General features: G+C 46.1%; 1 protein-coding gene across 1 annotated transcript; it reads left to right on the top strand.

Moving 5' to 3' along the window:
* The first annotated feature begins 5,655 nt into the window (after positions 1-5,655).
* On the top strand, positions 5,656-21,255 carry LOC132333868 (transmembrane protein 182-like). Its single transcript, XM_059859392.1, has 5 exons — positions 5,656-5,899; positions 8,425-8,542; positions 10,470-10,568; positions 13,138-13,275; positions 20,037-21,255. Exons 1-5 carry the CDS (start codon positions 5,747-5,749, stop codon positions 20,264-20,266), a joined length of 738 nt encoding a protein of 245 aa, XP_059715375.1. The 5' UTR covers positions 5,656-5,746; the 3' UTR covers positions 20,267-21,255.
* The last annotated feature ends 3,727 nt before the right edge of the window (positions 21,256-24,982 follow it).

Below are 24,982 nucleotides of genomic sequence, written 5' to 3' on the forward strand. Positions count from 1 at the left end.
TCAGGAGCTGGGGACACTCAGGGGTGTCTCTGGGTGTCATTCCAGGCAGATCCTCTTGGATCAGGGAAGATCCAAGAGATCCTCTTGGACCAGCAGCTCCTTCAACCCTTGGCCAGTGATCCCAAGATCACGAGTGAGGAAAGCAGTTGTAACAGGGAAATAAAATTGATGGTGTTGTTCATTGGTGAAAGCCATTGCATACAAGGGAGAGAGAAAAAAATACTGGACCTGAAGGTCCTCAGCTCTCTGGGGCTGGAATGTCCCTGTTCACCTGCAGTTTTATGTCCTCTGTGTTTTAAATTTCTCCTTACATTCTGCACTGTAAATAGTCATAGGAGGATTTACTAAGGTGAGTTGTTTTTATTCTATAGTGGGAGAGCAAAAAGGAAATGAAATAAATTTGCTTGTCTAGGAGTTTTTAATCAAGGATAGAAACTGTAAGTGACTAATTCTTGTTTGGGTTTTGTTTGAGGTTTTTTGGCTCTTTTATTTTGGTTTTATGCTTTTGCATCTGACCTGTGTTATTTTTCTCTGAAATACTTAGGTGTCTGTACCATCTTTGTCTTGCATCCATCCTTGTCATCTTTGCACAGCATCCATCATTTTTCTGGGCATTAGGCAGTTAAATAAGGAACTTTTTCCAGTTGAGACTCCCCTCAGTTCTTTGCAATATTATTATGGGTTATCAAGGACCTTATTTAGTGGTGGCTGTTTTGGCAGGGGTAGATTTCTTTGCAATACTGCTGTAGGCAGTAGTGGTTGGAAGAAGGCCAGAAAATGGAATGGAAATTTCATCTTATGTGGGAAAAAAAGGTAAAAAAAAAAATTCCTTGCATTTTTTTTTAAATGGTACATTTTCATCTCAAATCAGCACGAGGGACATTTCCATGCCAGCCTCTCCCAGCTCCTGGCACTTCCAGAGGTTTCTGGCTCCAGGTGTGCAGTGGCTGCAGAGGCTGCTCCAGCCCAGCCCCACATTGCCATGCTCAGGATCCTTTGTGGATCCCAGCCCATCATTCCCTTCCAGCCCCACTTTGAGTGTTGGGTCCTTCAATACCTCTCTGCTGCATGAACAATTTGCTTGATCTGCAGAGAAGACAATATTCCCAGCAGGACATTTTTTCCCAGTGAGTCACTCTGCCCTAAATTTAACCTTCTGGATACTGTGGATTTTTTCTTAAAATTTCTTTACAAAATATAATAGCCTGGCTAAAGCTTTCATGAAATATTTTCCAGTCACTTAGTGGCCAAGCCCTCTGACTAGTTTGTATTTCAGCCCAGAATACCTTTGATAATCTTTGCCAGTATCCAGTGTTGGTGGTCTTAAAATTCTACAACTGAGTGGAAAACTGTTAAGTGCTCAGGCTTCAGAGCATGCCTAATTAATTCTTTCCAGGGTTTTAGTCCTTTAAAAAGTGTTAAAAACACGGATTCAGTGTATCATTGAATATTGCATGGTTCTGTGGAAATAAATTGCATCGGTTTGATTCCTTTAGGAGTTCAGAGAGTTTTTGCTCTGTGCTTACTCTGGAAGTTTACAGGAGTCTGTGGAAAGTTCAGGTTAAAATGGGCAAAAGTTGTTAATGAGAGGGACTAGCTCGATGGCAAAGTGAGAGCCCAAAAACCACATCAGAAAACTCTTTGCGAAGACATCAGTCAGCTGCATTGGAAAATCAGGCAAAATCTCCCCTGCACTCACAACTCCAAAAGCATTTCCTCATGTGAACTTCAGTATTTTTATTTTGAGCAGAAAACCACACTTGTGTTTATTTTATTTCATGACTGCTTAAGGAGATTATAATGACTTAATCCTGGAAAGGGCTGGCAGTGCTTGAGAAGCAGGTGAGGCAAATTTGAGCTTTTTTCTCTACTGACATCAAGTCCTGGAGGGGATTCAGCCTCAGAAGAACCATTAAGGATCTTTCAACATCCAGGCTTATGTGCTTCTTCCAAGAGACGTGGAGACGGGAGAGATGAAAAAGGAGCATGTGATGGAGATGAACTGGAGATTATCATTTTAATGCAGAATTAAAGGGGCAAATGTCAACATGGGTATCTATTGCTCTCCCAGCAAAGCTCAGCCTGGGGGAATGCTCTTTGTGAAACCATTGGGGATGTTGGTGGCTGTTCCAAGGTAGAGTTGGCAGTGCTGGGGTGCTCTTGTTGTGGTCTGGTTGGCTTTGCTGTCCTTGGTGTCTCCTTGTTCAGAGGTTTGGGGAGAAAAGAGTAAAAGAAGAGACTTGAGAGAGATTCACTGACCTACCTAAGAAAACACCCTGTGGGACATCTTCTGGAGCAGGGCAGATCACAGAACCATGGAATCATTTCGTTTGGAAAAGCCCTCTAAAGCCGTGGAGCCCAACCATTCCCCCTGGACCACCACTGACCCGCGTTTCCAAGTGCCACATTCACAGAGCTTTTAAATTCCCCCAGGGATGGGGACTCCCCCCTTCCCCTGAACAGCCTGCTCCAGGATTTTACCACCCAGGATTGTCAGGCCAAGCTCCAATGAGGAAAGGTCTGCAGATCTCTGAAGGGACTCGGTGAAATGTCCAAAGGCAGCCCTGGAACCTCATCTCTTTATCAAATTCCAAGAAATCCTCTGCTTTCTGCATGAGAGACTGAAAATATGTTGATCTATCTACATAAAATGTAAATTTTTCTGTGAGCATGGATCAAACTAGAGGAAATAACAACACAGACTGTGCTGATGGAGTCTTTGATCAATTCAAAGGTAAAACACCCAATTCTGTGAAAAATCTGAGCTGACTTGCCCCAGCTTCTTGCTAGAATATGTGTGTTTTGGAGAGTCACAATTTTGGTTTAAAAGCTTAAGGGAAAACAAAAAAAATCTTCAGGGTCAATTAGGAATTAATAAAATGCTCAGGACACAAGTTTCTCTTTCAACCACTGAAGTCCTGGAGCTGCCCATGGTGGCACCATCATTTGACCTCTGGATAAGAGGATGCTGAAGGCAGGTCCCTGCTGGCACCAGGAGAGGCAAGGGAAGAAAGGAAGGGCTGTTTTCCTTGGGAGTTAAATGGTATTTGTGTCTGCCTTTGCATGGAATGTGGTGCTGGCTGGTTGATTCACCCCCCTGGCTTTGGTGTGGCATTCCCAAATTCCCCAAACAAACATCACCATTCCCACTTTCTACAGGCTGTGGGAGAGACCACGTGGTCTCCTTGCCCAGGAATTTTTCGGATCCTGGAGGTGATGAGGACGTGCTTGGGGCTGTGACAAGGAGTCATAGAATCATCCTGGAGTCACAGGATGGTTTGGGTTGGAAGGGACCTTAAAGATGATCCACTTCCAAACCCTGCCATGGGCAAGGACACCTTCCACTGGACCAGGTTGCTGCAATCCCTGTCCAACCTGTCAGGAGTGGATTTCAGTGCATGGAGAGACATTTCAACCTTGGGAACTCAATTTCTGTTCCACAGCCTCAGATTCTGGAGGATGTTTGACTGGGCACAAGGCATCCTGTGGAGAGCCAGGGCTGGGCACCAGCAGTGTTCTGCCTCAGCCACACGGAGTTTTGCTGCCAGTGGGACCCAGAATTCCAGAGGACACTTCCAAATGGCAAACAGCACTAACTTGGGACGTGCAGTAGCACAAAACCAGCAGTGCCAGATACAGCTGGCTCAAAACACACCCAGAAATGTGGAAGCGTGCATTAATCCCTTTTTTAAACCAAAAATACACAAGTGCCCACTTTGCATTTTAATTTTATGTAATTGCAGTTGAGCTACAAAAAAAATCCTCACTCCTGGTGGGCAAATCCTTGCTTTCACCCAGCTCCTCTGGGCGTTGCCAAAGCTCCTGTCAGTTGTGTCCAGCTTTGAGGAGGAGATCACACAAAGAGATGGCAACCCATTGTCATTGTCACTCAGACAGGTGATTAAATGGCTGATTGGAATTGCACTAATTGATTATTTAGGTGACAGATAAGTTGTATTTTGTGTTTTATCAGCCATTTTATGTTCACTATGAAGAGCAGCAGTGAAGCACCAGTGACTGGGAGATGGGTGTGTTACTGCTGTTCAAAGCTATGGGAAAAGAGGGAACATGCTGGGATGAGGTGGGAAGGGGTAATTTGTGTAGGAATGGGATGAGTGGAGGTTTAGGGAGGGTTGAGCACAAGAACCTCCATGGAAATCCCTTGCAGAGCGGGGAGTGTTTCCAGTGGAATGGCAGGGCAATGGGATGGACAGGGTGTGTTTATTCCTGCAGAATCCCAGCTCTGTGCCTGAGTTTTGACCCTGCATGACGGTAAGTCTGCACCTTGTCCCAACTCTTCTTTTCCCTGTGTCAGTGAAGGGATTGCTCTGGATCCTGTGGAATTCCTCACATGGTTGGGTTAAACCAGGAGCAACTCTGCTCCTGGGACAGTGAGGGGGAGAAGTCTGATGTGTTAACAGCTACCCCTGCAATGTTTAAGAAAACAATGCGGAGGATAAAATAAATTATTATAATTTAAATTCTGTTGTGCTTATAGAAGCACAACAGAAGATTGAGAACATTCATCACTCTGTATGCCTCAATAAGAAATGTAGTCAAAATTTTTCCCAACCCTCTCCAGGTTCCCCAACCAGTGTGCAGTTGCTTTGAGATACCCATATATTCACAGGTAACTTTAAATATTAAATTGATTTGGAAATTAATTTGGCAACACAAATTCCCATAGGATAGGGAAGTCAACATCATTACCCCCCCTGTTTAGAGCAGGTCATGACTAAGGCTAAGGTTAGAAAATCAGAACTTGATTTTCGACTGTAATTTAAATTTCTTCTCCCAACCTCCTGGCATGCCACAGGAATATAGTTATTGCCCTACAGAAATTATAATTTTCCTAGTCTGGCATCCCATTCCTGGCAGTGATCTACAGCAGATGCTCCAGCAAAAGCCAAAAACATTAGGGAGCAAATGGCAGTGAAATTCCATGCAGGAATGTCCATGCTCCCTGGAGACACTTCTCCCACAGCAGGCTGGGTGGGTGGGAGGGGTGTGGATCCACATAATTCACTTTTCCGTGGCAGGAGGGAGAGCATCATTTACAGCTGCAGGACATCCCTGGTGTGTCTGTGTGTGCTCCTTGTCCAGCTCCAGGTGGACCTGCCTGGTGCAAAGGTGGTGGTTGCACCCCTCCCAGGAGCGCTGGGATATTTAAGATCTCCCAGTGCTTTCATTTTTTTCTTTCATCCCTGGGGTTACTTTCTGTAAAAGCCACATCAGAGTTTTGCTCAGAGGAAGGAGGAGACGTAAATTCCAGGAGTGCCTTTTGTGGGGACATAGGGAGGGGTGGCACCACAGTGGCTGAGGACACCACGGGCTCCAGGGTGTGGGGAAGAACTTTGAGTCCTCCTCTGCTCGTGTGTGCAGGGAGGGATGGGAGTAACTCCCTGGTGTCCCAGGAATTCTGCACTCGTGACCCAGAGCTGTGTCCTGAGGGCTCCTGGCTGTGCTCCTCTGCCAGCAGCAGCCATGTGTCCCCTTGGATGGCTCCCTGCTCTGCCTCTGTGGCTGCTTGTCATGATCCCTAATGCCACAGCTGCTCGCTTGCACCAGGTCATCTGCTTTTATTAGTCCTGCCCCACCACCCACTGAAACTCACACCAGCCAGGAGATCATTATCCACATCCAAAAATAGCATTCCTCTGGCCCCTCTCTCCCAGAGACCCGGGAAACTCGGGGCTTTTCCTCCTTTTCTGAGTTCCACCTGGGCTGGTTTCCCCCCTGCTGCCCCATGAAGGCTGGAGCAGCTGCCCTGGCAGCCGGGATCCTCGGGGGCACCGGGGTGCTGCTCTTCCTCGTCGCCTTTGGGACGGATTATTGGCTCCTGGCCACGGACACCTGCGGGGTCTTGGAGCATGGGAACAGCACTCTGAGCACCGGGGGGGTGAGCTCTGAAATCTTGTGCTTTGAAAGAACTTGCCTAAATAATTTCAGATCTTAAAATTTTGAAATCTCTGGTAATATTTATGCTCGATGAAAGTGACCTGTCAATGTAAAACGTCAGCCTGAGGTAAAACTTTATATTCTTTAAAATCTGACCCAGCTTTTCCATAATATTGAGCATTTTGACTGAAGTAAATTGTGTCTAGGAAGCATTAAGAGATCTCTGTAATCTGGCAGATATGAACATTAGAGAATGAAAGGCAAAAATGTAAGAGCTTTTGCTGTTGACAGCATTTCTCTCTAAAGACAAAAGATATCTCCTGATATTTTCCATTAAAAGATTTTTCCCTCTGTAGTTTCTTCATTTAAAACTAGTTCACGTTTAAAAGTGTGGGCCTTGGCAGTCCCTTCCATCTGAAGTGGTACAGCTGCAGCACAGGCACCAAACTAAAGTGAACATCAGACACAGAGCAGAGCAGACAGGTTCCTGCTCATCTGACCAGTGGCCTGGATATCCTCAAAGTAAGGTTTATATAGGATTTTAGTTAGCAGGAAATGTAATTTTCAAGGGACAGCTTGATATTTTAGTGCTAAGGGCTGGTGTCACTCGCTTATAGATCCCTCAAGCTGGATTCTTGCTGCACTTGCTGTTGTCTAACTCTTCAATGAAATAACAACCAGATCAGTTCCTCGAGCCACCCACTCCCCCGAAATGTTTTTGTGCCAATCAATGTGTGGTTTCCATTACAGAATGACAGGAAGATCCTCGTTGTGTGCAGACTTTTTGTTACTTCAAAGTTCAATCCAATTAGGTTTGATTTTTTTCCTGGTGCAGTGAGTCACCCTGGGTAGGCATCATGATGCCAGCAAGAAATATTTTTTCTTTCATTTCAGAATCCCATAATCAAATGTAGGGCACTGTTTGCTTGAGTCATGGTTCCAAATGACTTTCCCAACTAAAAAAAAAAAAAAAAAAACAAACAAACAAAAAAAATATTATGATGGAATAAATGCAACAGAAAACAGGGTCTTCAGTTTCAGGCAGCTCAGTAAAGCCTGGGGATGGCAGAGACAGAGAAGTGCCACTTGTTTTTGTGCACTTGGGAAGTGACAGTGTTAATTGTTTCACATTTTAGTTGTTTTTAAAAGAGGAGAGAGCAGAGGTGATGCTCTGCATGACACAAATAAGCATCTCAAACATTTCAAAGATGCTCTTGGCCAAGTGTTGGGGAGCCTGATGCTGAGGCAGTGACTTCAAAAGCACCAGGCAGAAATAGGAACTGCTCTTACTCTTCCCTCTGAGCTATTTTATTTCTATTTCAGACACTGTTTCTATTATTTCTATTTCTGTTACTGGTTGTGGAAAACAGGCTCTGTTTTTACCTTCTCTGCCCTTTCTTAAACTGTCAAATCCTGTCCCTTACAGATAAGGATGGGCTGAGTATCTGGCAGGCTCAGTGAAATATGGAGGCACCAAGTCAGAGCCACCAGCTGAAGAGGTTTCAGGGCTGAATGTTCCCCTTGTCATAGTCAGGGTTCTATCCTGAAAGTAAAAGGAGAATCGGGTCAGAGCTCTGGAAGCTGCTGTAATGTGATACATAAAACATCTAGGAGAGGGAAGCAGAAGATCTCTGGGGAGAGCTCAGAGCCTAAAGGGGCTCCAGGAGAGCTGGAGAGGGACTGGGGACAAGGGATGGAGGGACAGGACACAGGGAATGGCTTCCCACTGCCAGAGGGATATTGGGGAGGAATTCTTCCCTGTGAGGCCCTGGCACAGGGTGCCCAGAGCAGCTGTGGCTGCCCCTGGACCCCTGGAAGTGCCCAAGGCCAGGCTGGACAGGGCTTGGAGCAGCCTGGCACAGTGGAAGGTGCCCCTGGCCATGGCAGGGGGTGGCACTGGATGGGCTTTAAGGTCCCTTCCAACCCAAACCCAGCAGGATAAGTACCTCTAGCACCTCCCTGTTGAATCCCATCTCCTTTCTGTGGTTCCCAGGGGACATTCCTCTATGGACATTCCCCATCCGTCATGCAACTTAATTTTGTCACAGTCCTGTCTCCTTTACCAAACTGTGTGTGGGGAAGATAAAGCTGGTTTCAAGGATAATTTCAATAAGTTCTTTGGTAAATCTTCCATGACTGGGCTTTGCAATATTGTCCCTTCAAAATCTTGTGCTCACAGGTCTGGTCTGGGCGTTGGAGAAAGGTGTTTGAGGAGTAGAACACACCCAGAAGGCCCAGCTCCCTGAAATTCCCATCCAGCTCTGGCCAGCAGGGGTTTAACAAGAGGAGAAAAGGAGGCAAATGGTCTGTGCAGGTCTGCAGGACAATTTGTTGTCAGAACATTTTGTAGCTGTGACACAGCAAAAAGTCAAGGACAGCAGCTCCTCTGTGTTCCCCAATCCCTCCAAAACTCAAAGAACAAATGAAAAACCCATAAAAAATTAAATCAATGTCTGTCTATGCAAAGTTTACACTCTTTGTACCATGATATTCCCTGTTTCATCCTGGACTTTCATTCCTCCCCAGGCTGAAACTCCAACAGAGGCTGGGAAGGAGATCCTCACTTTCCACCACGAGGGTTTCTTCTGGCGGTGCTGGTTCTTTGGTGAGGGCCACCCCGAGAGCATCTGGACCTTCTGGTACAGTGAGTACAATGCCACCACTCTGTATCCACAGCATTCCATCACAGCTTAATAGGAAACAAACACAGGAAGTTCTCCCAGGGATGAGGAGACAGTTTTTATTTCATTTTTGTCATTCTCATCTTCTGTCAAAAGCAAAGCTGACTCACTCTTTTTGTGCCCTTTCTCTGCACATTTTTTGACTTGGATTTTGCTCTCAGGGAATTGTTCACTGAAATGTTGCAACCTCATGAGGCCATTTAATTGATCACCTACAAGCTTATGCGAAGTGATGGCTCCCATCAGCAAGGGGAACTCTTCCTTCCTCCCCCTCCCTCCCAAAACCTCTTGATGTTGGTGCTCAGCAAAGTTCTGTAAACGTGAGCCCATGCCCTTCCCACCATCACTCTTCTGTCCCTGTTTTCTGCCTTCTAGGGGCTCAGCATTCCCAGCTCCCACTGGTTTCAGCACTGGCAAGGCTGGAACTGCACGTTCCTGGTGTCCTTGGGTGCCAGGACCAGTGGAAAGCCATTTTATTTTAAGTTCTCACCTTTTTTACTTTTTAAGATCATTGAAATTACACTTGTGAACAAACAGAGGGATGTGAAGTCCTTTATTTCTTTGAAAACACATTTACTCTTCAAAAACAAATTGAAGGAAGGGATAAAACCAGTTCTGTGACCCTGGTTGGTGCCACCCTGGTGGCCCTCATGCAGTGAAGGGTTGGCCCAGTGAACCAGGTGCTCCCACCTGGAATAGGAAAGGAGTGAGACCACACCAGGACATGCCTGGCACCAGCCCTGCTGGGAGCCACAACTTTACAGTAGAATTTGGTATAAACCCCCCCCAGATTTTAAATAAGTTCTGCAAAGGCTTTGAACACCACAAAAACCTTGGCCCTGTGCCCACTGAGGCCTCGATGGAAGATGTTCCTGAGCTTGTGGAGCAGCACAATCACCTCAGAGGGCACTTCCCTGCAAATAGTGCAGGTTCCCACACTAAATTTACTCCACAGTGATTAAAATTTCAAATGACTTTGCTGTCCCCCAGCCCCTGACCTGTTTCCTGTAAAATCTTGCAGGAATACTTCCCGCCACCACTCAACAATGGGAGGGTTTTCACACAGGAAATTTGTGATAAAAAAGGACAGACTTGAGACAGGGAGTTTGCTACTGAATTACATTATATGGAAATACATAATGTAATTTTACCTGAAGTAAAATGAGTCACTCTGATAACTGGCAAATTTTTTGCTACTTCTTTAGGTATTTATTATAATAGGATTGATCATGGCAAATTAATTTGCTGGTCTTGTGGATGTAATAATTAATTCAATAGGTATTCCATAGTCAATTTAGCATGAACTAATGTCCACCTATTATGAAGTGCTCCTTTGAGCTGGGGAACATATTTAAATAAGTGGCCAACCATTAATTAATTCATTTAACATTCATTCTATTACTGTTAATCATGATAAGCCTCAGTGGTATTAATATTGATGGGGCACTTCCATTCTAATTGTGCTTTTCCTTCTCACCAGCTGGAGGTCTTGGAAGTGCCTTGCTCTGGTACCCAAACATTTTGACCCTTCCAGGTGGTCAGGCACATTCTCTGGAGGAAAACAGCAACAAAAATATTGACAGTGACTTCAGTTGTTCCATCTTTCTTGATTTTTGTCCACCTCAGAGTCAGGTTATGAAGATGAGAAGATGTGTTAAGAAGCAGTCTCAGATCCTCTGATATCTCCCCTCTTTCATAATTATTATTTCTATTTTTATTTTTCTCTCTAACCAAGATTTATTACGTTTTTTTCCTCCCCAGCCTTCTGATTTCACTGAGGGTTTTACAGGTTTTGCACAACAGCACATCACTACCTCAGTACTGTAACTGATTTTGCAGGAAATTAAAGCAAAGTGGGATTTAATTCTTCTTTTTCTTTGTCTTTTCCAGCCAGCCAAGCCCACCCCAAGTTCTGCATGCATGGCTACCTCTTCCCCATGCCCATTGCTGTGGGACCTTTCCCCCATCCCTCCTATGACACAACTGCAGGTGAGTTTCTTTCCTTCTCCCCCAGCAGCTCCTTTTCCAAGGGATCAGGCACAGATTTGGGATGTGTGTCAGTGCTGTGGTTTGCCTTCTAAATTCACACAGCCAAGACCTCTGGAAAGCTCCTTCACAAGCCAATCCTGCTGGCTTGGCTGCCCAAGCCCACGTTGAGAGGCTCTCCCACGTTGTGTCCTCCAGCCTGGAGTGCTGGGATGGGCTGAGCTCCCTCCCACGGGTCTCAGCTCCTGCTCCTCCAGGTGAGCAGGGCAGGAGGATAAATCCAATCTCTCCCATCTCCTCTCTCACTGGGAGGAGATGGAACCAGGAGATGGAACCAGGAGATGAAGCCAGGCCACCCAAACCCAGCCCAGGTGCTGACTCGGTCCCAGAATCTGGTTTTCTGGGGTAGCCCAGGTGTTGATTTGTTGCAAGACAAAATAAACAAGCACTGGAAAATCAATTAAAGGCCAAATTGTTAGAAAACCCACATAAGGGACTGGCTTATTTTTAAAGCAATGAACACTACACAGTTGGAGAGCTTCCTTTCAACTGGGTCCATTTGTATTTATGTTTCTCTATATTTTCCAAGTTCTTTAATGAATCAGTTGCTGTTAGGAATTTTAATTTGCTAAATTGGTGGCAGAAGTTAGAATTAATTCAATGATCTTTTTTGAAATGAATTGATTTCTTTAAATAGTGTGCATCAGTCTGCCTTGCCTCCGGGGATGCAGGGCAGACATTCTGCACAAACAAACATCTTGACCTTTTCCTTAGCCTTCAGTAGTACCTTTTTTTAGTTTTATTTTTTTTTTCTATGAGAAATTAATTAAAAAAAAAATATTGTCAGTAGGAGCATGTGAGGAAGGGCAGCTCATTTCTTTGGCTGAGCAGAATTCCTGCCGCGGGGAACGATCCCTGGTGTGGGATGGATCCGAGGAGCTGTGGAGGGAGGAGGAGGAGGAGGAGGAGCTGGTGCAGGATGTGCAGCAAACACGCGGGATAAGCCGCGGGATTGTTTCTGCTTGGGAGAGACAGGCACAGCGCCCCGGTTCTGAATGATCCTGCTGATAAACACACACTCACTATTTTTTCCATCCTAATAAAGGGCGCTGGAGGCATCTGTCCCTGCCTGTCAGCCCCGGCTGTGGAACCCTCCCAGATGCGTCCCCTGGGACAGTCCCGGGCCCATCTCGGGGCTCTCAGGGCTCTTTTCCCACCCCAGCGGTTCTGCGGAGGTGCCGGGGTGTGGGGGCTGCCCCCGGGGCTCTGCGGGCTCTGCCTGTCCCCGTCCCCGCGGGGGACCGGGGGTGGCTCAGGTGGATGGAGCACCGGGCTCCTCCCCTGCCCCAGTCCTCTGCAAATCCCTGGGGGGAGCAGGGATAACACCCTGCCGCTAACACCTTTCCTTTCTCCCCAGCCCTTCCTGGTTTGCCAAGGCTGACAAAGCAGGAGGCTGTCCGAGGAGAGGGGTCCTCCAGCTATTACCTGCTCCAGAGATAATTCTGCCTTATCTGCATCCTCTTAGGCTCCCTGAGAGAAACGGGTGACAGGAGGTTAAACATGAAAAAGAATTCTGTGGTTTTGGAGAGTTCAAGATACTTATCTCTCCCTAAGTGGCTCTCCTGACAAAATGGTTTCAAATGAGGAAAACGCATCTTCTCTGTATCATTTTTCTTTCAAGTGTGAATCGTTTCAGCATTACCTACTACTTGCCTGTGCTTGGCTTAAATTGAGCTGGAGCTTCTGGAAAACAACTGGCAGGGCAAGATGTGGTGGTCCAAGGGATCAGATAAATCAGGGGATGGGGAGCAGGCTGTCAGAGGGTCTCTGCTGGAGGACCCCTCCCTTTGGATAAGGTTTATGGTGGTCTCTGCAAGACACTTGGCTCCTGGGAGACTTGAGTTTGTGGGCTTCATCCCATCCTGTTCCATCTCATGGGATGTGATGGGCCAAGCTGGCTCAGCTCTGCCTGGGGTGGTTGTATGAAGTCATAGCCAAACCCCCAAATTCCTTGGATGGACAGGCAGCTGCTCTCCTGCCCCTTCTCTTTCCCAGAGTCTAACAAGGCCGTTAATGGGGGAACTCATGAGCTCCTGTTTTCCCTGCAGTCCTGCTAGCAAACACTGCTTTTATTTTAAACCAGGAGCCTGGCACCTTCCTGAAGTGTTAATTAAAGTGGAACAAAGCTGTGGTCTGAATCCACCTCTCCAAATTTTGCTATTTTCTTTCCTTTCTTGCCAAGCTTTTCCAACCTTCCCCAGCACAGCCAAGAGCGGTGTCCTTTCCTCCCACCCTTTTTTTTGTGTGCTTCCCTGGCAAACCTTCCCAACCCTCTGGCCTCTTTCCAGTCCCATTCTGTGGGCCATGCCATTCCCCCTGAACTGTTCCAGGCTGTTCCAGGTGCCCTGGCAGAGCCAGAGCCTCAGCTCTGCCTGACACAGCAGCGTCACAGCTTGTTGTTTTTACTGTTGCTAAAGCAAGAGTTAAACATGGCATCGTTAGGAAAAAGGTTTCTGAGGTTGAAGAAAGCCTCTTTCCTTCTCCTTTCTGACTGACTTTGCTCCTGTTGCAGTGTACAGAGGTTTTTGGACGGCGTTCATCCTGCTGGCCGTGGCCGCCGGGCTCGTGGGGGGGCTCCTGCTGGTCTGTGGGGTTCCCTTCTCCAGCCCCCACTCCTACAAAGTTGGGGGAGGATTCCTGCTGCTCTCAGGTGAGGGGACAGGGCTGGGACAGGGTGGCTTTGGAATGGGGGCAGGTGGGAATGAAGTGCTGCTGTGGGAGATGGGGCTCTGATGGGAGCAGCAAATGATTATTTCCCTCTTCCCCACGGGCATGAAACCCTTGGAAGCTCTGAGCAACCTGGTCCAGTGGAAGGTGTTCCTGTCTGTGGCCTTTGTGGTCCTTGTGGCCTCTTTTATGGTCCCCTTCCAACCCACACCATTCTGTGATTCCATGATTCTGTGCTCAGCCAGGCTTTAGCAAGATAGTCCTTAGTCCTAGCAGGGCTGAGATTTTTGAAAATCACTTTGTTTTTACTACTCCTGTATGCAGCCCTTTCATTTCAGTAAAGCCTGCAGGTGTGTTAAGTCTGGGCAGCATCAGTCCTGCTCAGTTCCCCAAAGTCAGGCTTTGCATTTGGGCTGCTCCTCTGCTGTTAGCTTTGGTAGAGCTGGAAACCCACGGAGGGATGAAAGGCAAACCCCATGATCCAAAATGGGAGGGCTGGCTTAAGGAGACCTGAAAAGATGAAACGATGGCACTGCAGGAAAATGAATTAAAAATAGGCATTTATTCATTTTTCCCACTGCTGTTACCAATGATTCCACTGAATTATCACTTGGGCTTTTTCCTTTTCTGTATTTGAGAGGAATAACTGGCTTCAATATTAGAAATACTTGATTTATACCAGTGACTCAAACTCAGAAAAAAGCTCTTTTATGACTCAAGCAGCCACAGGCTGGAGCTCAGTTGAGCTGTGCCAAGTGAAGAACTTTGTAATGAAATCAGGGCTTTCTCTGAAAAATCACTGCTTAGTTGCAGATCCTTCACCAGCTCCTGCTGCCTCACAATAAACATTAGTGAAAATATTTAACAAGAGAGGTTCTGCCATTGACCCATGTCCACAGCACCACATCTACACAACTTTTAAATTCCTGCAAGGATGGTCACTCTACCCCTGCCCTGGGCAGCCTGTGACAGAGATGGACAAGGCTTTCCATGGAGAAATTCCTGCTGATCTCCAACCTGATCCTCCCCTGGCCCAGCCTGAGGCCGTCCCCTCTCCTGTCCCTGTTCCCTGGGAGCAGAGCCCGAACACCCTGGCTGTGCCCTCCTGTCAGGAGCTGTGCAGAGCCACAAGGTCCCCCCTGAGCCTCCTTTGCTCCAGGCTGAGCCCTTTCCCAGCTCTGTTCCCTTCCCTGGACTCACTCCAGCCCCTCAATGTCCCTCTGGTCATGAGGGTCCCTGAGCTGCCCCCAGCACTGGAGGTGCCCCAGCAGTGCCAGCCCAGGGGACAGCACTGCTCTGATCCCCTGGACACCACTCCTGACCCAAGCCAGGTGCCACTGGCCTCTTGCCCACATGGGAACCCCTGGGCTCATGTCCAGCTGCTGGCACCAGCCCCCCCTGGGCCTTTTCCACAAACAGATTCCCAAGCCTGCAGTTTTCCATGGGGTTGCTATGATCCCGTAATGGATAATCCAAGGGCTGTACCAGGGCAGGAAGCTTTCCCTTCCCATCTGTAGTCCAGGCTCCCAGGAGCAGCAGATGTCCCTGGGGAGTGTGTCCAGCCTGCACATTGGGCAGAAATATCACAGAAATGAGGCCGAGTAATACTCAGCTGTCTTCCTTTTTTTTTTTTTTTTTCCTTTTCCTTTTTCTTCATTGCTTTTCCACTTTATTTGACTACTCCTTGATTAAAAGGCTGGGGCTTCGAATGTGACACTTTTTGGAAGAGCTGATTATGCATCACATAAACCTCTTGGCATTAGACAAAGATGCTGCTGTTAAAATTGAAGTTTGTATTAATGCAGCTTCAATCTGAACAGCAATCATTGTTATTAACAGTCATTCGGGGAAGGAGTTCAGCTGGAAGACACTTCCTGCTATATTTTCCACTCAAACGATAGCAGAAGGATTCAATGTGTTTTTCAGCAAAGTTTCCTTAGAGTTTCAACTGATCCTTTTATTCGGGGGGCTTTTCCTGGTCTCACACCTCTGGATCCTGCTTGGCCCTGGCTTCTGGATGGATTTGGGTTGCATCCCTCCATGGTTATTTTCTCGTTAACCCCTCTAAGAATATTTAGCATAATTGCACTAAGCAGTAGGAACAATGGATTTAACACAGGCTCAAGTCCCCAGCCATCCCTTTCCTTTGGGAAGCGGGATGTGCAGGGATGATGCAGGAGAAAGAGCCTCTTGTCTTCTAATCATGGCCTGCAGGTCAGTGTTAATTAACCTCCCTTGCAGAAAGGATCTCTCCTTGAGGAAGTGTGAAAGAGCTGGCAATCTGCAGGGTGGGAATGTGGTCTGGCAGCAGGAATGGGAGATGGAACACCAGGACTGCGGGGTGTCCCGGCCTTGGCCTTGCAGGGAACCCTTCACCAGCAGCTTTGTTCTGCCCACCACCTCCCTACTTCTGGGAGAAGGTGTGGTTATTCCTTGCAAAATGACATCACTTTTCCCACCAAAAGGCTCTAAAGACACCACTGGTGCAAATGCATTCCCAGACATTTATGGATGACCAGCCTGAGGAGCGTGGTGTGTCCATCTGTCTCTGGGGGAATCCAGTGCCAGAGGGTGAGGATTGTTATGGCTCAACTGGATCCCTTTGGATTTCCCCCGGGATGCCTTTTATTTGCTGTACATTCCAGAGGGCAAATCTGACTGTGCCAGCTCCAATAACCAATTGGCTGCTCTGGGAGGTGTTTCTGAGACCCCTTCCAAAGCAGTGGAACCATTTCTCTGGATTTCCTCCACTGGGTGACTCTGGAAAGAGCTAAAGCCAATCTGATATTTGCTGGTGCTGCCTTTGCAGCTGAGGCCTTTTTCTGAGCAGTTTTCCCTGCCAGCCTTCTCCCAAAAGCACCTGGAATACAGGAGGCAAGAGCCAGTGTGCTGCTTTCCTCCCGGCATTTCCCATCTTGGAATGAGCTTCAGTGCTTCCAAGGGGTGGCAGATCCTGCCTGGTGCCTGATTGTCCCTTTGTTTCAGTAGTCAGAGGCTGGTTAATTGTCACTACAATGTCACCAAGAGGGCTGGGTGAGCTCTGTGCTGCAGCTTCTGGAAGCTCTTTGAGTTGCTGAGACAACTTTCCTTCATTTTGGTCCTTCATTTTTTCCTACCTCGTGCTCCTCGGTTTTCTTTTCCTTTGGGCATTATAGAGACCAAACTTAGAAGTGCAGCACTGGCACAGGTTGCCCAAAGAGGCTGTGAAGGCTCCATCCCTGGAAGTGTTCCAGGCCAGGTTGGACGGAGCTTGGAGCAACCTGGGATGATGGGACACATCCCTGCCCATGATGGGACCAACCTGTTCTTCAGCATGACCCAACAGCATGGAAAAATTGGGCAAATTACCCATTCCTGTGAGCTAAAGTGCTGGATTTTTTGCTCAGATTCTGCTTCCCAAATGGAGCAGCTCCACTTTGGCAGTCTCAGGCTCCCCACGTGCAGGGAAGGCTGACAGTTATGGAAGGGCAGCTGAAGGTCACCCTTCCATTTCACTGTTATTAACATCCTTAAGAGGCAACGAGAGGGAGAGGAGAATGAGTCAAAGTTCATTATTCTCCTAATTAGCAGATTACACAAAAATTCAGTAGCTTCCCCAGAAATAAGAGTTAAAGATTGAGTTCACTCACCTGTCCCCACAATTAGCAGCTATAAAGGTGTCACAGGGAAATAAAGTGAGAGAAAGGAAAAGCTCCACTTCAATTTGCCCACATGGCAGACACAGCTCTGCTGAGGGAGGGGGATGGGGCTCCAGGCTCCCAGACCTGCAGTGCACAAAGGAGACAGATTTAATACCCCACTGCAATTTTCTGGCAATTAGCCCCTCCCCAGAAGATGCCATTGACCTCATCAGTCTGGAGATGGAGTTTTGCAGTTAATTTTTCCCAGTACCATCCTAATGAACAGAGGCAAAGAGGGAGAAGGAGGCAAGGAAAGGAATCACTTGGGTAATTTTCTGGTGGAGAAAGCACAGAGATGCTGAGAGGAGCATGGGGATGAGGTCTGATGAGGTCTTCACTTACCCAAACCCAGTACACACCCTGTGTCTCGGGTGTGGGTGCCAATGCCAGTGTCATGTTTCAGACAGAAAATTACATTTTTTCAGTTTTTCATTTTGCTGCCCAAAGCAGGATGGAATCTGTGTCTCTACATCCAAGGCTGTCAGGAAACAAAGATAACTTCTGCTGTGCCCAACACTGAAAGCCCCAGAAAGGAAGGAGTAAAGTGAAACCTGTTCAACAGATGAAAAATCCCAAATACAACAGCATTTTAAAACAAAAATGCCAAACACTTTGGTAACATAGGAGTGAAACATCCTGATTTTCTCATGATGAAGAGGCTGATCTCTGTAAGTGTGACACATTTTAGGCAGGTTCAGGTACATTTGTGATTGCTCCAAACAAGCATTTCTGGCTGGGCAGATTTTGGTGAGCTGCCCTTCCTGAGCTCCCACCATCCTTTGGCTGCACCTGCCCTTCTGATTTTCTCTTCCCACCAAGGACATCGTGTAAATCCCAGGGATTCTTCATCACTCAGCTGTAATTATTCCAGGGAAGAAGGCTGCTTGCTTTACATATTCTTGTCATTTGCCCAGAGTGTGAAAACATTCTTAATTTAGATGCCATGGCCATGCCATCACCTCCAGCACCTGTTTAATAATAAATCCTTCTATGCCAAGACCTGGAGCTTCTCCTGAGGCCAGAGGAGGGACCAATTCCCATTCCTTATCTGCTGAAGAGGTTGGGGATGGTGCCACCCACACATGGGACTTCCCACACCCTCCTCAGTAAGAACTGGAAGGTTTTGATCTGATCACTTCAAAAAACGAGACTTAGGCCATATAAATTGTCCTAGGAGAAATCAACACAGAATTCCTTTTTATTTAAAGTGAAATTCCAAAGTACATTTCCATACCCACGTTCTCTGTCCCACCGGGGCTGCGCTTTCATTTGCGTCTCTTACGGTAGGTATTATAAGTTAATGAAATAGAAATTGATCTTTAAAGGAGCACTTTTCAAGGTTCAGTTGCTATCTAATTAATTTAATTTTAAATTACATCAGTAATAAAGACTTAATTGCCTTCTTATCAATACATTGTATTTTGTAAAGGACATGCGACTATTTGAACACACCATCGCTTTCTTATAGTAGAATAATTGGTATTTTAAGCATACAACTATCATCTAAGTGTAAAATATTTATTTGTGCACTTAATTTCAAGTGGTATCAAAACCTCAATGAACATGCAAATGTTCCAGCAGCTGCTGTTTAACTCCTTGTCTGCCTCTCCAGGAAAAACAAGGACTCCTCCACATCAGGGAGAATGGCTGGAATTTCAGTGTGGGGTGATGTAAAGAATATTTATATGGCTACACCAATTTTTGATTGGTAAGATTGCATCTTTTTAGGGCATGGGAGGCAGTTTAGTAAATGTGACAGCTTAGGGTGGGGAACTGCAACTTCTATCTCCCTCCTAGTGAGGACTTTGAAGCCTCTTACCTTCATGTGAGTCTAATTTTTGTCTCTGAGATGTTTTTATAACCATTATAAACAGAATCACAGTAAAACACAGACGTGTTTTCTCTGACTGAAGATTCAGTAACTTCCCTAAGCAGATAAATTGACATCAATCTTTACCCCTTTCCTTTCCTTAGCACAAGAGCTGGATTTTGGTGTGTGTAAGCTGCCAGAAAGAATAATTAAATACACCACAACTACCTTTGATTTAAAAATGGCAAGGGGAGAAATTAAATCTTGCAGAAGCCACAACACATCCACAGAACTGTGTGGTAACTTGTCAACTAAATTAATTTCGAGCAGTTCACTTCAACCATAAAAATAATGCAAGCTGTGATGTATTTCTTTCATATGTGTGTGTGTGTATATCTATATGTTATACAGCACCATTTAAAAATAGCAGCTTCTACCTGTGAAGTAGCAAGATCAGATATTTCTGAACTGCTTTCAGACCTGTCAACACACCGTCGCTATTTAGCTTTAATAGATGTTGAGTTTAAAATGCACCATAGAAATATACATTTTTTAAAGATACACAGTAAATGAGATTTGGGCCACTCTAATTTTTGTCATTTGCTTCCAGCTTCGTGGCCCAAGCTGCTGTAATAATTCTTGTTATTATTCTGGTATTTAGTAGCCCACCTAAGATTAATATCTCATGTCTGTGTGCCTTTCCCACCCCATGCTGTGCTGGCCCTGCAGGCTCTGCTGGCTCTGGGGGTGGCAGTGCCAGAATTTTTCCACCAGCACTAGGATTTATCATGGCATCTTGGTGTTCCTGGTGGGGATTGGCAATGACACTGCTTGAAAGGGTAGATAAAAAAGGGAAGAAGTAACTTTTGGTGTCTCCTCATTAATCTTTGAGAAATTAAAAGGGAAAAAGGTGAAACATCCCGCCCTGGAGAGAGGAGGGCAGGTTGCTGCTGGGAGCATCAGCCCTGCTTGGGTTGTTTCTCCATGGCCTCATCCTGCCGAAGCAGAGCCTTCAGAAGTGCTGGTGGTCAAAGCAGGAGGTGTCAGAGGCAGGAAATGGTCACTGTGGTGTGGGGCTCTCCATGGCCAGTGGCCTCAGCTTCCACAGGAACCTGCAGAGCAACATCAGGAGCAGCAACTCTGCCACACAAAGCTTTGATGCCGAGCACACAGGAGAAGCTGCGGCGATCTTTTCTCACCTTTATTCCTGCATTCCCTGCACAGACGATAACTCAGTTTTGTGTCTCTTCCCAGGAGGTTTGTTTCTCCTGCTCGTGTTTCTCTTTGTGATGTGGAAGGAGTTTGCAGCTGACTTTCAGAAGTACATCCTCCTGGAGAGGAGCGAGAGGTGCCTGGATGATGTCCCTGTGCACGTCTACTACGGGTGGTCCTTCATGTTCGCCGCCGCCGGGGTGCCCCTGGTGTTACTCTCTGGACTCCTCTTCTTCCTGGTGGGCAGAGACATTATGGATTCCCTGCAGTAAGACAAATGTGGAAAAGGCTCTGAGAAAATTTGGTGATGCTCCTTGTAAAGAAAAACACCCAAGTTTTGAGGGTTTGATCATTTTTGTAGCTCTAATTGTGGGGATAGGTTACACTCACTCTCATGGGGAGGCAGGGATGGAGCACTGAGCACCCACAGAATCCCAGGAAGGTTTGGGTTGGAAGGGACCTTAAAACCCATCCTGTTCCACCCCCGGCCATGGACAGGGAGATCTTCCTCTATCCCATGTTGATCCAAGCCCCACCCAACCTGGCCTTGGACACCTTCAGAGATGGAGCAGCCACAGCTTCTCTGGATACCCTGTGCAGGGTCTCACCACTCTCACAGCCAGGAATTCCTTCCCAATATCCCATCCATCCCTGCCCTCTGGCAGTGGGAAGCCATTCCCTGTGTCCTGTCCCTCCATCCTTTTTCCCCAGTCCCTCTCCAGCTCTCCTGGAGCCCCTTTAGGCACTGGAAGGTTTCCCTGGACCTTTCTCTTCTCCAGGTGAACACCCCCAGCTCTCCCAGCCTGGCTCTGACCACTGCCCATCCCAAACCAGCCCCAGCTGAACATCCAGCTCCAGCCTTTTTCCACTTTGGAGATATTTCAGCAGGTTGGTGGGGTTTGCACCAGTTTTTTTCCACAGCCCAAGAGAAAGCAGCTCTCTGTCAGCAGAGCTCCACATCCATATTCAGCAGAGCTGGAGTTTTACAGCATTCCCAGCATCCTGGTTTCTTGTAAAAGGAAATCGAATCTGGCTGCGATGGTGCAAGCAATAATGTCTATTTCTAAAAAGCAATTAAGGATGATTTTTTTTCCTTGGCCAGCTCTAATTGACGTCAAAGGACAACCATTTTAATGGGATGTCGGGAAACATGAGAAACTTTTTTCTTCCTTAAAAGCCCTGATTCTGAAGATACAAATGTACCTGGACCTAACCTAACTTTCAATAAGGGAATAAACCAATTTTTGTGGCTTGAAACATACATGAATTAATTAGTATTTCTTTACAGCAATACTTTGCTCTGCATTTAATATTTTCCCTGGATGCAGTTTTGTGGGTATTCCCAACTCAAAACCTGAAAGTTGATCCCAATTGAAGGAAAAGGAGGGGGGACAATAGCATGATATTGTGATATCACCTTGGGCTGTGCCAGTGCCCCATCAGTTCTTCAAGGGGCAATTTCTCACTATAAATTTGTTTTGAATAATTTTTGTCATTACTCTGAATTTAATATTTTCCCTGGATGCAGTTTGGGGAGGTTTCTCAACCCAAAAATGGAATGATGGTGGGAGCTGGAGGAACAGGAATGGGGACAATAGCGCTGCTATTTTTTTTTTTGCTTTGTTTTGGTCGGCCCTATCAGGCAGCTCAGCTGGGACCTTGTTGTATTCTATGGGCACCTCACAAGAGTCAGATCCAAAATAACAAATTATATAACATTTAAATACATTTAAATTCTTGCAGTCATCCAGGCTGATGTGGCAGTGACCCTATGAAGAGCAATCACCTCCTAATTCTCCACCAAACTATCCAGGTACTGGGGGTGAAATAATTTGTCCTGAATAGGCAGATGTTTGTAAAAACACTTGAGAAATGACAAAGATTTGATCTCGTCGTGTTTTTTCAGGCTGGAGCGTGGTGCTTTGAAGTAGTTTGTTGGGCCTTGTTTGCTGAGCTCATTTGCATAAATTTTAAATCAAACTTCTCAAACCGCGCCGTTCTCGTGGATGTCGGAGTTTGCTCAACTCACATCTCCTGAGCTTTATGTCACACTATTGACTCAGTGCAGTTAATTAATAATGGAATGTAAATCTCTGCTAGGAAGCACAGAAGATTGTTGGCAGTGTAAAAATGTTTGTTAATGCTCTTCCTAAAATATTATTCAAGTCTGGCGTTTCTTTCCTTTCGGAGCAAGTTCTAATTATTCTTTTACAAGATTCATGGCATACACAGAGTGAGGAATTGTAATTCCCCCATGTAAAGATTAGTTCTTTCATATGAATAACAGGCTTGGACTACAGTTCTTAAGCAATATTCACACTGTTTTCCCTTAGTAGAAATTTTGTTTGAATAGAATTGGGATGTGCAGGTAAAAATAATGGGCTTTTTCCCAGTGAATGGATGTTTCATGACATTCCCAAATACACAGAGATGTTAGTGTTTGGCCATTCTGAACTGCTTTTTTTTTCCTGGTTCTCCTTGTGTTATGCCTGTTCCCCATCCGTTCTTCAAGGTATAATTTCCCACTATAAATTCCCTTTGAATAATTTTTGTCATTTAATTATCTATTCAATGTGGAGATAAACACTTATGGTCACAAAGAATAAAAGTATACAATCCAGGAGCAGAAGAGGTCGAGATTTACAGTCACTTGCCTTTCACTGATCCCATAAAACAATCCAAGCATGCAGAAATGATGATCCCATAAGAGACACCAGGGCAGAAGAATGAGAATGCAGCAAGAAATCCATCAGACTTATTGATATCTGTGAAGCTGAGGATCCCTGAAGTTGTGAATATAGAAGTGAGTTTTATATTATAGAATGAAATATTTATTAACTTTCTCCATCTGTTCTTTAAAAAATTTAGTTTAATGTCATCAAGGCATTTATGGAATACATTTAGCTTAATCATGCATTCATGCCTTAGGGAGTAAAGCATCCCTGGAGACTTGCTCTTTCTGGATCAGCTCTAGAACAAGCAATAGTTTAAAATTCCATCATTCTTTGGAAATAAACCACATGGCTTTGAATCATTCTTGAACAGAGGGTGTTTTATTTTAAATGTCTGGTATTGAGCACATCCAATTGTTGTCTGGTATTGAGGTTTTGGGTAACCTCATCAAATCCCTGGATTTCCCACAGGTTTGGAAAATCTCTCAGTATTAGGTATATATCTAATAGTCACAGCAATAAGAAAGAATGAGATTGTAGAGTTGCATGATTAAAGCAATTAACTCTTTCACTAAAATTCCTTGTTTATTGCCAGCGCAAGGCCAAATACATAATTTTGGTGGAATAAAGACTCCAATTCCTTTGCTCTCAAGTTTCTCATGGCTAGTATAACTCAAGCAGAGAAAATTTGCCGTGAGAGTCATCACTTCTGTAGGAGAAATTTTAAAAAAAGGAGCTCATGGGCTCGGTGGTAGAGTTGGAAATTGCAGAAACCACGTTCGCTTTCATCTGTTGAATGTGAAGTTTGATGAAAGGATATTATAGAGTAGTGACAAGGACCTAATTCTGATCCAAGTTTTGTCATTATAAATCATGAGTAATTCCGAAGGCTGCAGCAGACCCTTATCACTGCTAAACATCTGTAAGTCAGATCAGAACCGGGACTAATAAATACATTCAAAATGCATAATTAAAACAGTGATTTCACATCACTCTGATGAATTTTAGTCAAGGATTTCTTCAAGGATGCTTTTCTCACATTAGCATTTGATGTTAGTAAGCAATGAATAATTCCATTTTTTCTTTCCAACATCTGGGACACTTCCTGCTTTATTTGCTACTTACTGAGCACTCTGCAGGAAATATTAATGAATCCTGGGTGTTGAAACACGGGCCCTGTGGATCGTGCTCAGGAGGCAGCCTGACGTAGGAGAGGTGTCTTGAGATTAAGAGCTTGATTTTGGTGAAGGATATTGGGAGATTTGCCAAGCCTGAGGGAGATGCAGGGATTTGGGGAGGTCACCCAAAAGTCCCTGTAGCAACTTCTCATGCCATGGAGCTCTTCCCTCGAACCTAAGAGACAACAATTAATAATAAAAGTCTTTCCCCTGGGTCAGCTCAGCTCTTTTTGCTGCGATTCTGGAGGCCAGCACCCAAGGATGCCCCGAGGCTGGGAAGGTGCTGGTGCTGGCTCCTCCTCACCCAAGGAGAGGTGGCCCAGGGGACCAGCACTCCCCGAGAGCATCACTGCCCTGCCCCGCTGCTTCCTCGCACCTCCAGAGGCCTGGAGGTCTTTCTCTTCCTTGGGAAATGATGAAGTTTTGTGTTTGCAGAGCTCTGCTGGCCCTTCAGAGCAACCTGTGGAGGAAACCTGAGCTGAGCACCAGGAGAGCTTCCAAAGGAGGAATTGAATGTCCTTTTGTATTAGTGTGAAGTGACTTTGACAGTTCAGCATCTGACCAAGGGGGTGAAATCACCCTCTGCCATGGGAACCAGGTAAATTGGAATTGCCCATCTTCATTCCAGCTGGGTGTGCAACAGCCCCTCTGGGATTTATTACAAACCTTCCCACTTTTTTTTTTTTTTGTCCAGAAAAATTCATCTTTTCTGTGCAGGTCATGTTTTGACCTTGGTCAGACACATTCCTTGGTGGCTCCTCTAACAAAATGTGAGTGTGCAGAACCTGGATCCCCACTGGAGCTGCTTCCCAAAGGACCCTTTGTCCCCACAGTGCCCCCAAAACCCTCTGGAAAAGGGGAGTGCCAGGGCATTCCATCCCTGTGGAAGATGCCCACGGCCCCTTTCCTGCAGCAGCCCCATCCTGCTGGCTCAGCACCTCCTGAAGTGCCACTGGTCCCTCAGGCAGTGCTGGGGGAGAGGCACAGATGTGGTGCAGCAGATGAAGGCACAGACCAAATTAAGACAAATGGGGAGAGGGGAGCGGGCTCCACGCTCGGCGCACGGGCTGGGCACCGGGGCAGGATTCAGCCAGATCAGGCAGAGCCCCCTTGACAAGAGTGCACAGCACCTCAATCC

This window comes from Haemorhous mexicanus, chromosome 14 (assembly GCF_027477595.1).
Source record: "Haemorhous mexicanus isolate bHaeMex1 chromosome 14, bHaeMex1.pri, whole genome shotgun sequence".
In the NCBI taxonomy this organism is placed as follows: Eukaryota; Metazoa; Chordata; class Aves; order Passeriformes; family Fringillidae; genus Haemorhous; species Haemorhous mexicanus.

Bases quoted from the DNA above. Each gene is read 5' to 3' on its own strand.
- LOC132333868 (XM_059859392.1), top strand. From the start codon at position 5,747: ATGAAGGCTGGAGCAGCTGCCCTGGCAGCCGGGATCCTCGGGGGCACC. The intron at 8,543-10,469 runs GTGAGTACAATG...TGTCTTTTCCAG, and splicing joins CATCTGGACCTTCTGGTACA to CCAGCCAAGCCCACCCCAAG. The intron at 10,569-13,137 runs GTGAGTTTCTTT...CTCCTGTTGCAG, and splicing joins CTCCTATGACACAACTGCAG to TGTACAGAGGTTTTTGGACG.